The 14,861-nt window shown below is 39.1% G+C and overlaps 1 protein-coding gene across 3 annotated transcripts in view; it reads left to right on the top strand.

Annotated features, from left to right (window-relative positions):
* Window positions 1-442: 442 nt before the first annotated feature.
* The window catches only part of TMEM164 (transmembrane protein 164), a 41,805-nt gene continuing 27,386 nt past the window's right edge, over window positions 443-14,861 (top strand). For 2 of the 3 annotated variants that reach the window (XM_015615983.3, XM_015615984.3), the window contains exon 1: window positions 859-1,315. In XM_015615983.3, the coding sequence (XP_015471469.1) occupies window positions 950-1,315 (366 nt within the window). In that variant the 5' untranslated portion in view covers window positions 859-949. Of the gene's footprint in view, window positions 548-746; window positions 1,316-14,861 lie in introns of those variants that run through there. The other variant, XM_015615985.3, reaches the window with a different exon arrangement.

The following is a 14,861-nucleotide window of genomic DNA, read 5'->3' as shown; positions in this document are numbered from 1 at the left end:
TCGCGCTGACGGGCGTGCAGAGTTGTGCCCAGTACTTGCTCCCCTCCCGGCCGGTGGCACTGAGGGGGCGAACCGCGGGCAGCTACGATAAGGAGGAGGAGAAGGAAGGAGGGCAGCCGCGCGAAATCAGCGGCAACAGGCGGGAAGGAGCCGCGGACAGAGAGCGCGCACCCGTCGACGGAACAGCGGCGAAGGAGAGGCTGTGGGGAGCGGAGGGAGGCGGGCGCAGCCGCGAAAGAGGGAGGAGCGGGCTGCCGGGCGCAGCCAATTCGGGGGACTCGTCCATTTTTCGGCGTGAGTCAGGCACGTCGGTGGGGTGATGCTGCGGCTGCGGCCAAGGGCCGGGCCAGCCGCGGGGAGCGGCCCGCCCGCTCGGGCCCGGAGTCTCGGCTGTGCCGGTGCTGCCGCTGAGCGTAGCGGTGCTTCCTCTTTTCCGTCCCTCGCCAGGGCCGGCGCCATGGCCGGGGGCGCCGGGCCTGCCGCTCCTTGACACCCGCCCGCCCGTGGAGGTACCAAGCCCGCGCCCGGGGATGCGGGGGATGCGCAGGTGGGGGGCTGCGGAGGGACAGAGGGGCGGGCTGAGGGGGCTGGGTACGGCGCTGGCCGCGGGTAAGGGCAGCCCAGGCGGGGAGGAAAGGGCAAGCAGTGGGTCGCAGAGCCGGCCGGGGAGAGGTGGGATCCTGGGCTGGGGCGTCTGGACCTGGGACTAGACCAGCTCCGCAGCTGTGGCCTCTGTCTCCCCTCAGGCTGCTGCGTGCGGGACTACTCCGGGCAGCGGAAGGGAAGAACTGCCCGTGCCACAGGCAGAGCTGCCACTTCTCCCGGAGCCTGCCAAGGAAGGGCTGCAGCGGGAGCGTCTTGGTGTTTCGTGCTTCGTCTGTCCGGAAATATTTTGGCTTTGATTCCGTCTTGCTCCTCCCTGTTCCTGGAGAAGAGGTACCGTCCCGCTATGCCTCGATACAGCCTCCACAACCTTTTGGACTGGATGTATGGAGGGGTGGACCCCAGCTTTGCCGGCAATGGAGGGCCGGAATGCGCTGCCTTTCTCTCCGGCCAGCAGCGCTTGCTAGAGAGTTTGGTCTTCCTCAGTGTGGGCGCCATGGAGATCCTCGTGTCCCTGTGGAAGCTCAGGCAGCAGCATGTCCGGGAGCTGGAGAATCTGCTGCAGCAGCGCCAGACTAAGCAGGAGAGCCTGGGCAAAAACCTTCTGCTGGTGCTGCTCTGTCTCATCTTTGGGCTGGAGCTGGGATTCAAATTTGCCACCAGAACTGTCATTTACCTCCTGAATCCCTGCCATGTGGTTACTATGATGCAGGTAAGGCTTGTGCAGGGTCACCTGAAAGTTTGCTTTTGTGATGTACTTGCAAAACAGTATTTTTCCCCCCCATAGTCAGTTTGTGGACCAAAAGTGCCTAGCAAAAGTAGAAATGCCGAGAATGGTATAAATATTTTAAAACTTTTCTTTTTAATCAGTTGAATTGAAATCTATATAAAAACAAAACCAAGACAGATGAAAAGGTGAAATTGTAGCTATAGCTAATGTCTGAATCTCCGGTTGAAAGTGTAAGTAATTAAGGCTTTCTCATCACTTGCCTTCACCTGATCCTTGCTTCAAGAATAGAAGATGCTGTTTTCACTGACAGCAGTGCTAAAATTTGCAGCAAATCCAATGAAAACAAGATTAATGCAAAACTAGCTATGTAATTTACGTGCAGCTTTTTCAAGCAAGTGCCATCTAGGGGTTTGATTGTATTTTGTGAAGGTGTTGGAGAAACAAATTACTCATTGTACAGATAATGTTGATTTACCTTTCTAATTTTAGAGGCTGAATACAGGTGTTCCCTGCTTCTCATGTGTGGGGTGAACAAACTGATGTGGCCTGATATGCCTTTAATGACTTGTGGCAGGTTTGTTGATGTATATGCAGTTTGAGTAGATTTCGCAGTAATGGATACAAAACCAGTTGCTGAACTGGGCTATCTAAAGCTTATAAGCTGTGTTTGTTAATAGTCCTGTGCATGTAGTTAACTATCAGCTTGTTAAGGATTGTGGGAGATGTCAAAAATTATTTTGCTAATTTTCTACCCTTAACATTAAATAGCTTAAAAAGTTCAAGGTCAAGAATTAATCTAAGAATGTCAAAAAGATTTTCATAAAAGTTGCCATGATAGCAATGTCTGTCTAAAACCAATAACAGATGAAAATCAGATCAATGCCATTCTGTGTCTCCCACTGCAGTATGTGAGGTGATCTGGGCTGAATCAGATCTAGCTAGTTGTTGAATTCACACCTGGAGAGCATTTCCTAAAAGGCAAGGAAACATCTTTTCTGGTTGTTCCAGCAGTTTGAGGCAGATGGGTTTTATTTCAAGGCAAGGGGAGGGCAGGGAGGGGAACAAGCAGCTACAGCAATGTTCAAGACCTTTACAGCAATTAATTTACAGTTCCAGAAATAATTAGTAGGTTATGTAAATTCCTAGGCTGTGATGCAGTGTTTTGCTTAGTAATTTACAGCATAGGAGATTTCCTTCCCTTGAAGTGATAAGGATTGTTGTGAAATCAGTCAGTCAGTATAGGGAGTGATGATATGCAAGGACTATGCAGAAATAATTAAAATAAAATAATACAGCGACATTCTTTCTAGGCAGTACTCAGTTATAACTGGGAAATTTTCCTATTAATTCTCTGGAAAAGAGGTGAGGATATATTAACAGGATTTGAAAGTGTAATTGTCTTTATGTTATGATGTTAAAGATAAGTATTCATCTGAATGCATACACAGACCTGGGGCGGCTAGTTCTGTTCACCTCTTTCAATAATGCCTCCTGAAAGGGAGATTGAGTCTGTTAAGAGTTATGCTCTTAGTCAAATCTCATTTTGATTAATTGTGAAGTTTTAAAAACAATCCTATGCTAATAATTCACTAGAAATGGTGTTCCAGCATTTGTGAAATTGAGAAGGTGAGCATATCAGCAAAATGTAGAAGTCATGCTGCTTCATCCTCAAAAAGATGTATTAGAAATAGGCCCGAGCTTAATGCAGAGAAAGAAAGTAACGGTAAAACCAGTGGCTTTCAGCAGAAAAAGAGAGTTAGCTCCAAAGATAGTCAATGACCTCCACCAGCAGACAAGTAATACATAGATGGAATCTTGAGAACATTAGTTTTTTTCTAGCCTGAATTTGCTGAGGATGATAGATTTGTAAGATGAAATATATGAAAGTATAATTTGTCCTTCACTTCTGTTCTTGCAGTAGTGTGTACATAATCCTGCTATGTCTAAATAATGTAATGAACAAGGTAGAAGGTGAAGAGATGAAATGTGCTACAACAATCAAGATCACTTCAAAGGGAAGCCAACAGTAGCTGTTGGTAAAGGTCTCTTCTTCTAGTCTATTTCTGTTTTAATTTTCTATAACTGAGACTGTTTCACCTCAGCAACAAAGACTGGGCTCTGAGCCAAAAATATTTGAAACTGAAAATTGCACTTCAGATTTTCCCTGCATAAAAGCAGAAGTCCTGGTCTTAAAAGACATGAGACTGAAATGAAATCAAAGTATAATGAAGTTAGATGTGTGTGCATTTGGGCAGACAAAACTGTAATATAATGGCTACTGAGTTTTAGAAATGGGTCTATTCTGACTAGGTGTCTAATTTCTGCCTATCATGCCAATCTGTGTTCAACTCTTTTTGTAAGTGGAAAGAACTAGTTTAGATGTGTCATTGCAAGGATGAAGTGTTGATCAAGTGGATATATTTAACTGCCTCAACAGGTCTTATTGTTAATTAGCTTCCCAGAATTTGTTGCCATCCTATCATTTGGTTGAATTACCTAGAAGCCATGGCACTCATTTCCTGTTCTGGGTTTTGGCTTCTTGCTTAGCTTTTGGAGGAGGAAGGGTGTTTTTTCACCAGTGTTATGCATGCAGCATCACTGAGAGAGAAATCCTTCAAGTCTTAAAGAATTATATATATTTGGTAACAAGAGCAAATGGAAACTGGTGCAGTTTCTCTGCCAGCTGTAGGATGGGGATGGGGTTGGTTTGTGCAGCATGGTGTTATTGTGTGGTGCAGCAAGGGGAGAAGTATGTGAAGGAATGCATACTAAACTCTTTACATAAAAAATTGTCTTTGTGAAAGTTATTTGAATACCTCTGTTAAAAAAGAAAACAAAAACAAGCCACAGGCCACAGCCACTTTTTAGGAGTAGCAATTTGACTGGACCAGAGCTGCTGCAGATCTGACAAAAGGGAAACATTCAATCTTTAGGCTGTTCAAAACCTTTCCTGCCTTTCCATAGCAGGAAACAAAAATCAGCGTATGTTTAAGGAACCAGGTGTTATATTTCAAGACATTAATCCTTTCTAGTATTTTAGGGGACAAGACTGTGGTAATGAAATAGGCTATGTGATAGAAATCGTTGAAGTTTCTGATTGAGCAGTGCAAGAAGGATTCCCTCAAGATCTGAATACAGCATTATTGATTTCTTTGCAAGCTTTGTGAAGGAGACTTTGAGCAGCAGCCAGGGTGTGCTTGTTGAGAACTGTATGTACGAGTGTTGTGTCCCTGTCTATGAGCATTGCTTTAGTGAGGTGAAAGGAAAATTCAACTCTTTGCAATGTCAAACCAAATGATTTCAAAACCATTTTTCTTTACACGTTCTGTATTCTTTATAGTTTTTTTTTTTTGTTTTTTTAACTTGTACTAGTTTGAAAGCAAGCCAGTGAGAGATTCCAAGTCAGAATTACAATTTAATAAGAAAATTAAAATAAATGCATTTTATTAGTACAAAGTACAAAAACACTGAGAGAGTCAGAATACAGCCTGACACCCTGTTGGTCTGGGTGTTGGTAGCAGTCCTATTAAATGGTGGCTGCAGTCCTCTTGGAGTGATGTGGTTCTGTTGAAACAGTGATGCTGTAGAAGGGTGTGTTTTTTCTCTGAAGGTCCAGTGGTGATGTAGAAGGGTCTTGTCTTCCTCTGGGAATCCAGTGGAAAAAGGCTGCACAAGGTGTTCCAAACTCAGATTATATCCAGATAGGAATGCTTAGCTCCTCCCCCTGGGCAGAACATCTCACAATGGGATGATGTAATTTTTGTCAGTCATGTAGTGAGACTCAGTGTCTTATTAATAGAAGATATCCCCCTGGAGGGAGCATAGGTCATGAAAAAAATAAAGAGCACTGCCCCACCTGGTTCTAGCAGATGGTAAAGTAATGCATACTTTTGGTAACATCTTACATTGGAAACTAAGACATTACTTTTCAATTAAAACCCTTGTGTTCACGTAGCAGTTCTCAGCTCAGCTTTAGTGAAGGAGAAGTTAGAATTTATATCAAAAACTCGTTTTCCATTATTTCATCCTGTACCCCCAGTTTGTAATTTGGCACACAGAATTTGCAAGCTACTATTCACAATCAAGGTAACTTAATGCAAATAAGTAAACACAGGTATCTCTTGATGTTCTGAAGACACCCAGCTGGAGCTAACAGGCAATTAAGATTAAGTGTAGACTGGAGCCAGAGCTAAAATTAGTCTGTATTGCAGAAGAGAAACTTGTGACCAAAAAAAGAAAAAAAAGTAAGGAAAAAGTAATCTAAAGCAGAGGTTGTAGGTAATACTGGTAGGCTGAAGTGATCTCAAAAGGTTGTTCCCCACCTTAATGATTATGTGACTATAATAATGTTTTTCTTTTTAAAAATATTTTCAGTTTTAAATACTGAGAGTTATGACTCACCAGTCTGTAGAAAACTGTCTGTGTATCCTTTTATTGAAACCTTAAGGAAGTGACAGAAACATGACTGTAGCCTAATCCTAAAATTATTGGTGCAGCCAGCTGTCCTTGTAAACTGTTGTGGATTTTGTACTTGATTTTAGTATGTCTAGGCCTTCTTCCAGAATGGTGATTTAATACCAATCTTAAAATAAATTCTGTAATTCTATTTTATTCTAGAAAGAATTTTGCAAGAATAATTTCTCAGTGGTAAATTCTCAGCTGGTCAGTTGCTGTAATTCCCTTCCAGTTCTTCACTGAATTATTTCACTTCAGCCAGTTAAGGACTGACATTTGCTTAGAATAAAGAAAAGTGTTTGTAGGAAACATCTGTTTTGTTGAGTTATTGCTTTGGTGATCTTTTTATGCAAAGAGACGTAAATGTAAAGGGGAAGCAATAGGTGGAAAGAAGTATAGGTTTCACCCAGTGATCTTGGTCTGATGTCTACATAAATAAAGTGAGTCTTAAGTGCATCTACAGCTCAGTAAGTACTAAATTCTGTGTTCATTATTTCAGTTCATTATTTCCAGTTCTGACTTCTTTAGAGACCTGGATCCTTTCTGTCCTCTGCAGAAGAGGTTACTGTTTTTTGAAACAATGGGCTGTTTTCAGACCTTACATAATGAACATAGCTTGACTGAATCCTGCATCATGTGGGAGTATGTCCCAAACTATATCTAATTAATTACTTACTTCCTCTTTTTTTTTTTCTTTTAATTTGCATACATGGTTCCTAAATGCTTTGTAATATTTGGAAGAATCAGTTAAATTGTGTAATTTTTTAAATATTCTGTCTCTCCAAAACCTTGAATTAAAGGGACAAAGTTTCCTATGAATACATATACGTTTTTCAAAATATAAGTCCATGAACATAAGTTTTTCTTTTTACAGCTGCAAGTTAACTTGTGATGCTTTTCCTTACAGCTGAAGGCTAGAGAGTATATTTATGCTGGTGTGTGGTGGAAAAGGGCTGATGAAAAAGAATTAAAGCACTGATAGCACCAGTTTCTTGGTGGCAAGCTTCATTTCTTGCGAAGGAGTGCATTTTCCTTCCAGGAAGATGACAGCAGCCTCAGGGACACAGATAAGAAGTGACAGCTCAGGAGACAATCCATCGGTTCCTTTATCCTGGGTCTGCAGTGCTCCAAAGCCATTGGTCTGGCCTTCAGAACAACTGGACATGCTTGGATAGTTTAATCTGCCCCTGGTTCCCAGAAGTGTCAGGTTTTTCCTTAATTGTTACTTTTATCTTAATTTGTTTTATTTGTCTTATTTTTAAGCAATGATTTTGTTCTGTTTAAAAACACTATCAACTTAAGTTTAGAGGGTTTTACTGATACTGCAATTATTGTAATAATTGCATATAGGACTGATGAAAAGCTTTTCTGTGATAGCTGACACTGTATATACTTTGTTTCACCATTGTGTTTACTTTTAGTCAATCCTAGCATATAGTAGAGAAATGGGGAAATATTAGTATGAGGCAAGGCAAGGTTTCTTAGTCAGAAATAAGACTAATTTTTTATTTAGTATAAAGAGCATAGCAAATGTGTCCTAAGGCTGTGATTCAGTTTTCTTGTTTAAAGAGGTTATGGACCAGCCTTTTTAATTTAAGCAAGATTTCACCAGTGTTGTTTTATCCTAAGCTTTAGTCCAGGTGACTGGGACCACAGGAGCTTGTTATGGTGCTGGTGAATGTTCTAGTTCTGGAACTGGAGTCTAAAGCTCTTAGTTAAGCCTTTGTTTTGAAGTTGCTAGAATTTGGAAATACTCATGTGCTTCAGGCTGAAATGCATTTTTAGATAATTCTCTCCTTTATTCTGAATACTCTTAGGAGAAAAGAATATAAAAAGTGGGGAGTTGACAAGGGTTATCTTGCTCTCTAAGCAGAAGTAGAACTGCATGACTGGAAACTGGATGAAAATTCTTAGCTTTCTCTGACCCCAAATATTTACACTGTGTGTTACCTAAAGGCCACTAGATGAATGATTAGGTAACTAGATATTGGTTTGTTATGATGACATCATCATAGATTTAAAGCATATATCATTCAAAGTGTGACATATGTAGTTTGAGCAACATATTAGGGAGATAAAGGCCTATTTTTGTTTCTTTTTTCTTCTGTTTAGATTTTTTTTCCAGAACAGAGCTATTAATAATTGTTTCAATGTACTGTCCAGTGCTATGATGTGTTGATGTTGGCTGAAATATATTTTTAGGATGGATTTTTTATCCTATTTGGCAGTTTCACACACCATTCCCTATAGGTTGTTTGCTGGTAACTTAAACTGATGTTTCAGGAGTAGCTGCCTGATGCTATCAGAATTTCAGTGGAGTGGTGAATGAAAACAGTAGTGGTAACCACATTGGACACCTTATAGATTCCAGGGGCTGGGATGTCATTCTTCTCATGATTTCCAGTCTAAGAAGGCCTTGTTCACTGTCTCCTTGGCCTGCTGTCAACGTCGACAGTCCCAGTCACAGATGATTTTTACTGAAGTGTTAAGTAAAGTACTGTGATGTACTGATCATTGTATACCAGCCACATCCCCTGCAGCAATTTGAACTGTGTCAGTGTTCACCAGGAACAAGTCCTGTGCCGCGAGTTTGAAACCTGCCGTGTAATGGGACTCATAATTCTGGTGGCACTTCCTCAGGGCTTTAGATTGATGTGGTGAGGGTTTATGTTAATTCAGATGGTCAAGTAAATAGTGTCAAGCAAATGTAATGGTTTGTATTATAATACTTTGTTAATTAGTGAAATGCGAACTTAAATTATCAGGAATAGAATGTTGTATGCCTTAGCTTTTTATGGATTGTATTACTATTTCATTGGTAAAAGATGGCTGTAGTAAGGCTATTAGTTACTGTCTTGTGTTTTTAAAGACTTAAGAATTTCTGTTGGAAAATCCTACAAAATGAAGAATTTTTAACTGTGACAAGAAAAAAGGTGTTGGTGACTCAACGCAGTGTAGATCAGGGCTTTTCTATGATGATTTTGCTTTTGTAGGCAACCAATACAAATCATCCTGTTCAGATGGGAAACTAACAAAAGAGTGTATGCACATGAGAATCTTCTGAACTCAAGTGTCACTGACAGAAGGAGATGCAAGTTAATCTAAATTCAGTGTAAATGAAATTTTCTTAAGAAATTTGAATTAGGATTTATTTTTTAAATTCAGCCTCTTTGTTCTTTAACCTTAGGTATGTTTTTAATTGTCAAGTTTTCTTTAAGCACTGATTTAAGCAGGGGGAATGAAGGAACCCACTACTAGTGAAGCGCTGGAGCAGACAGTAGTCAGAGAAAAAGGAAAAGTAACTTCAGTGACCTCTGAAATACTAATTCCTAAGGTGTGATAGCTAATGCACTCATAGAAAGACCTGTGTCATGTGTTAATAATTAATCCTGAACTATGAGAAGTCTAGAAATCTTTCACCTAAGACTCTGAAGGGGAAGAAGGTGAATATGGGTTTGCTGAGTAAACAAAGCCCATGGGAGGGGACACTAATCTAGAATGTCCCAATGAACGTGTATCATTTACAATACGTTAGATTGTAGAGGGTAGAAGCTGTTCAGCTTGCTACAGGTCTTCCATCGTTGGGTAGAACTGGGAAGCTGGGGGGTTGGAACCAGGGACGGGCAGCTCATTGTATTCCAGTCTGATTTATGTAACACAGAAACTACTTTTACTGCAGTATTTTTTAACACTCTGCCAGCAGTGTTACTTTGAATCATGAATATCCTTAGCACTAGATTAACATAGGACACATTAATCCCTGAACCTACCTGACAGCTGCAGTGAGGCAGTGTTGATTTTAATGCTAAAATATTAAGTATATTCAACTTGCTTCTATTTAGCAATTAGCATGCAACATCTTTTGTTATATCTTTTTTTTTTTTCTTTTCCCAAGGTTTAGCAGTTTGAACTTGTCAAACCACATATCATTTTTGTTTTTTATTTCAATTCCCTTTTAGAAAGCAAGTGATGGCTTTTAAAGAATGGCTGTCCTATTCTGACTTGATAGTTTGTACAGAAAGAAATGCTGACTCAAAGCTGCTTGATGGAGTTGTTAAATTATTGGTTTCTGATAAATGATAGAATGATTGCTTTGAAATTATTAAAAAATTAATTTTAGAGTTGATTTACAAAATCTTTTACGTCTTTTAAATTACACTCACCCTGAGGTAAGTGTACTTCACTATATCTTAGCCTTTTAAACATACCTTTTAATCTGTTCTGCTCTGGTGAGTACTTTGATAGACCTAACAGAGTGAAATTTTTATTTCAATGCATATTTATTAAAGCCTATCTCTATCTGTTTTTTAACTTTTGGTTTCAAATTCATTCCAGTTTTGAATGAATCCAGTTTCCATGAATTTTCATATTGCTCTGAATATTGCCAGTAGAAATTAAAATATAACCTCTTCAAGTTTTTGAAATAGTTTTTGAATAAACCAATCAATTTATGATCTGGTTAAGTAATCATAACTGAAATGTTTGAAAAAGAAGGATGTGTTTCCAGTCTTCTCCAGGGAGATACTAAATCAAGCGGGCTGCTCATAGACAACCTGCTGTTCTGAAAGGTAAATGATATATGTGCCACAGGTGCAGGGGTTTGAGGGGCAGTGTTCTCAGCTGTCTTCTGCCAGCAACTACTCAGACATCCCTAAGTGTTCCCACTGATTCCATGAGTGATACTGTGATGTTACATCTGGAATGGTTGCAATTGTGTGACTTGCTCTGTTCTTCTCCAATACCTTTTGAATTGTCTTTTATCTCTTCAGGTTTTTGATCAAATAAGATGGTCTTTATTATGCATGCTTCTGTCTCAGCAGGGCTAGGACTGGTAGAAGAAAAGCCTTTCATGACAGGTTTTGACTGCACTCTTTGCCTCAGTGTACTGACTGAAAATTAGTGTCAAAGTTAAAATACTATTGTATTTTGTAGAGATTTTGAATGGTCTGGAATAAATGAAAAGCAGAGATGCAGCCAACTCAGGACCAAACAATTAAATCAGTGAGCTCTCCCTATTTAATGCCTGGAGTGAGGCAATAGCATTTAATTAATAGATATTTGAAGAGGTATTTTTCTTCAGAGGCGATATTGCTGTTAAACTCTTTTTGAGCAAAAGATTCTGTGTATCTTTGGACAGGACAGCAATTTGTGATATTTTTACTAGTTTTTATTTTTGAAATTTTGATTACTACAACTAATGGCATGCTGACATGTCAAAGAAACTAGGAAATATTAGGCAAATGAAAATTTGCAGCTGACAAATGGAAATGGTCTCAAACCATTTTCTGACTTACAGAAATGGTCTCAAAGCTTTAGGAACCTGTAACATACTATGTGTATCTAGATACACGTATCCTTGTCAGCCTCTGAGAATTTTCATAGACATAAATCTAGCATGTTCCACAGCCTCTCATCAGCTGTTTTTAGGTAAGTCATGGTTCATAATCCATGGGAAAAATGTTTGCAGGCATTCTGGTATTGTAGATTTTAGCTACTGTAGGTAGTAGCTAACTACAGATGTATTGTAGAGGGACTGTTGGATTAAAAAATTGCAATGATAAAACAAGAAGAGTGTTTCCATACTGGTTTCAATCTAGCAGTAAATGTAAAATGGGAAACCAGCTATGTTTGTTGGTTTGTGCACTTTTTTCCATTTCTTTAAAATGGTGCACTTACCCATTGTTGAAGTCCAGATATGCAAACTGTAAAATAGGTTTCTTGAATAAAACTATTTCTATATTAATTAAAAAAAAGTCAAAACCATCAGTATCTCCAGATAAATGTGATAATTGCAGCACATAAATGCTTGAAATACCAGAAACTGTTTGCAGCCCAGTCCTATGTTAGTTCAGATCAGCCATGAGTTCAGTGTCCCTAAGCTCCTGTCTCAAGGAAGGAGTAGTTAATTAGTGCTGTACTGGACACTGGAGTCCCTAGACTCTCCAGCCATGCTGATCTGTCATGTGTGGTGGTGTGACCTTTGTCTCTGGACTTATGCAAGGCAGTGCTGGCCAAGCAGTTCTTCATTCCAGAAGCATTTCCCAAGGGGATGGATAATTGTACTTATGGCTTTGCAGAGCAGTTGTGAAGTATAGTGACAGAATTTCTGATTTTATTTTTTCATCTGGGTCCTCAAGGTTGAAGTGATCTTCTGTGGATTAACCAGTGTTATGGGATTCTCTGCAATTTACTACCTGAGAACAGTTGTAGAATCTCCTGGTCCTGTGCTTCTGAAAGACTCAACCATTGTGACTCTTAATATTGTCCTCATCTAGGACTTCTTATCTCTGAATTTCCTCAGTGCCACACACAATTTTGTACTTTCTCTCACCCATTAGCCTGCAGTCTTTTAGAGATACTAATCCCTGTGTGGAAGATGTCCCATAACTTTTTTTTTTCTTTTTTTTTTTTTTTTTTTAGTGTTGGAAAGGAAAGGCAGTGGTCAGAACTATGCTCATAATCCAGTCTATCCAACAATATATATTTTGTACTTAATTTTTCCCATCCAAAATAGATACTTTTATTCATTTTGGGCTAATTCTTTTGCTCTTCTTTAATTTGTAAGGTGAAAACATAACAGGTGACAGAACTGACAAAGGAAGGGTGGGATATTGAAGTTGTTTCCTAATGTTTCTTCTAAATTGAAAGTTGAGTTATTCTGTCTTGGGCAAGGAGAATCCCCTTCATTGTGATTTACCATACACACTGCCTGTGTCTGCTGGAGCTCTGCGGTGCCAGCTGGGCTGTGTGCTGAGAACCCCAGTGCCCCAAAACTGGAGTTCTGCAGGAGAGCAGAGGCTGGGAGCTCTGCACAGCCCTGCTGCTGTTTTAGATCAGGATTCTTTGGTTTATGGAACAGAGTTGTTCCCTCTACAAGGCAGGTTTACTGGATTTCCAGTGTGACAGTGAAAAGTAGTAGGATTATAGGATCAGTGTGGGAATGCTTGTGTTGGAGTTTATGAGCTTGTTTGCTGTGAACTGTGTATTTAGGACTGCTGATATTCTGAGATGAGTAATGACACCTGTTACACAGATATTTGAAAATCAGATACAAGTGTGTCCTTTAAAATTTCCCTTCAATAGTTTGAGATTTGTTTATCGTGGCAAGTATCTACATATGTAGAGAGAAAGTGTTGATATTAAGCTGCTAAAGCTGAAGCATTTGAAGATCTCTTCCATGATCCTAAACTTTTAGCATAAAAATTCTGGTTATGATTTCTCTGCTGCCATGAAAAATGGAAGTTAGGCTTATTTTCCAAAGGATCCCTTTAACAGATGGATTTTCATGCTTAAAAATGTTAAATAGTTTTGTTTCCCCTCATCAGGTTTTGAAACTGTTTCTTTCAGTACAGTTGAAATAATCAGCTGTGAATCCTTTTCTCTTCTTTGCCTGTCTCCATGGTAGTAAAGTGATTTAAATTGGTATGTCATCTCAGTCCTTGTAACAGTGCTATCCTTTTTAAATGTGACCTGTTTTAATCCCCAGTGCTAAGATTCAGATAGTACTCAGACTCAGATCATAGCCTCTGCTCTGCCATGTAGTAGTTGGAGCACTCTGCAGTGTGTTAAAAAAACAAGGGTCTAATGTCATTAAGACATATTTATAGTTTGTTTATTTTTTGCATACAGAGAAAATGATTAATTTTGAGTGGGAGGGTTTTGTTTTTTTTAAGATGTAGGAGATAATAAGAAATGGAATTCTCCCGTGGAAGAACAGAATTTGTTTCTTGGAAGTATTAACCATGCTTCAACAGTAACATATATTCCCTGTCAGATTTCTGAATTTAAGGAAATGATAAAATAATCAAATTTAAACTCTAGATGAACTGGTGAACTCTATATATAATATCTCCATTTGCTAACATATAACATGAAGTGTTTAAAAAGTTTGACCATACACACAGGTCACATGTGAAAAAATATTTATCACAGGAGTGCCGTACAAGATATTTATGGTTTCCAAAGAAGAGAAAATATAGTCTACCATTCAAGGAACTTTAGTTAGTAAATAAAGTTTATTCCAAAATATTCGACAATGGTATTATAAGCATAATAGGTGTTAGACACTTTTCCCAGAAGCTGTACTGGTCTTACATGCAAAGTGATATACAGAGCTCTTATAAGATTTTTCTGGCATGTACTTTTTTCTTTTTTGTTTCCCTTAGCACAGAAAAACATCCATTAGTGATTCTAATCATGCACCTGTTATGTTCTCTATCTCCTTAACCTGCTCTAATGAGTTGAAATGGCTTGCTTTTTAAAGACCTCAGAGAAACTGATTGGATTTTAACAGTATTCACTAAGAAAATGTTTTGAGGTACATTCCATTAAATTTAATTGCTGCCTCTCTTACTGTACCTTTGTTAGTGTTGTATGACTTGGGAAAAACAATTTGAGTGTGTGTTGTGTTCTAAGCTGTTGTTGAGACTTGAATGGAACATACAGATGTCTGCATATTAAGAACTTGATCTGTTTTGTCCATTTAACTTGGAAATAAAATATTTGGAATTTATTTGTGTAGTAATGACAGGAAGCCCCTTGTCTATGAAAAGACTCAGTAGGATGATCCAGATTTCAACACTTCTTCTATTGCTGCAAGTACATTGTCTAATAGTGATTAATTTCAGTATCCATTGGAGGCCTCTTCCTAACCCTGCAATATTTGAAAGAAACACATTTGGTGAATTGTCCAATCTGACATCAAAGCAGACATATTCTCCAAAGTTCTCACTCGATTCAGTGCTAATTTGTTTTGTTGGTTTTCAGTGAAGTAAAGTATTGTGACTTTATTTTAGGAACAGCAGTAAAAAATGTGATCCATATTTTGCTGAAATACTGAACAGTAAACCAGTTTCTTCTTTGCAGTAGTGGACAATATAAATAAAGAATTTTTATTACTGAGCATTTATGCAGTAAACTCATATCTAGAGCAAGACTTGCTAATATGAAGTTTTTAAAGTTACTATGTGAAGTTGTGGCACTGGTGAAGGGAAGGACAGTGGTGATGTTGCTGTAAATGCTGATATAAAGCACAGCAAGGACCTCACCATGATTGAGGGAGCTACTGTAGAAG

Source organism: Parus major, unplaced genomic scaffold, assembly GCF_001522545.3.
Source record: "Parus major isolate Abel unplaced genomic scaffold, Parus_major1.1 Scaffold306, whole genome shotgun sequence".
NCBI lineage: Eukaryota > Metazoa > Chordata > Aves > Passeriformes > Paridae > Parus > Parus major.
Note: the sequence above shows the minus strand (reverse complement) of the source record. Positions and strands in the feature narration are given on the sequence as shown.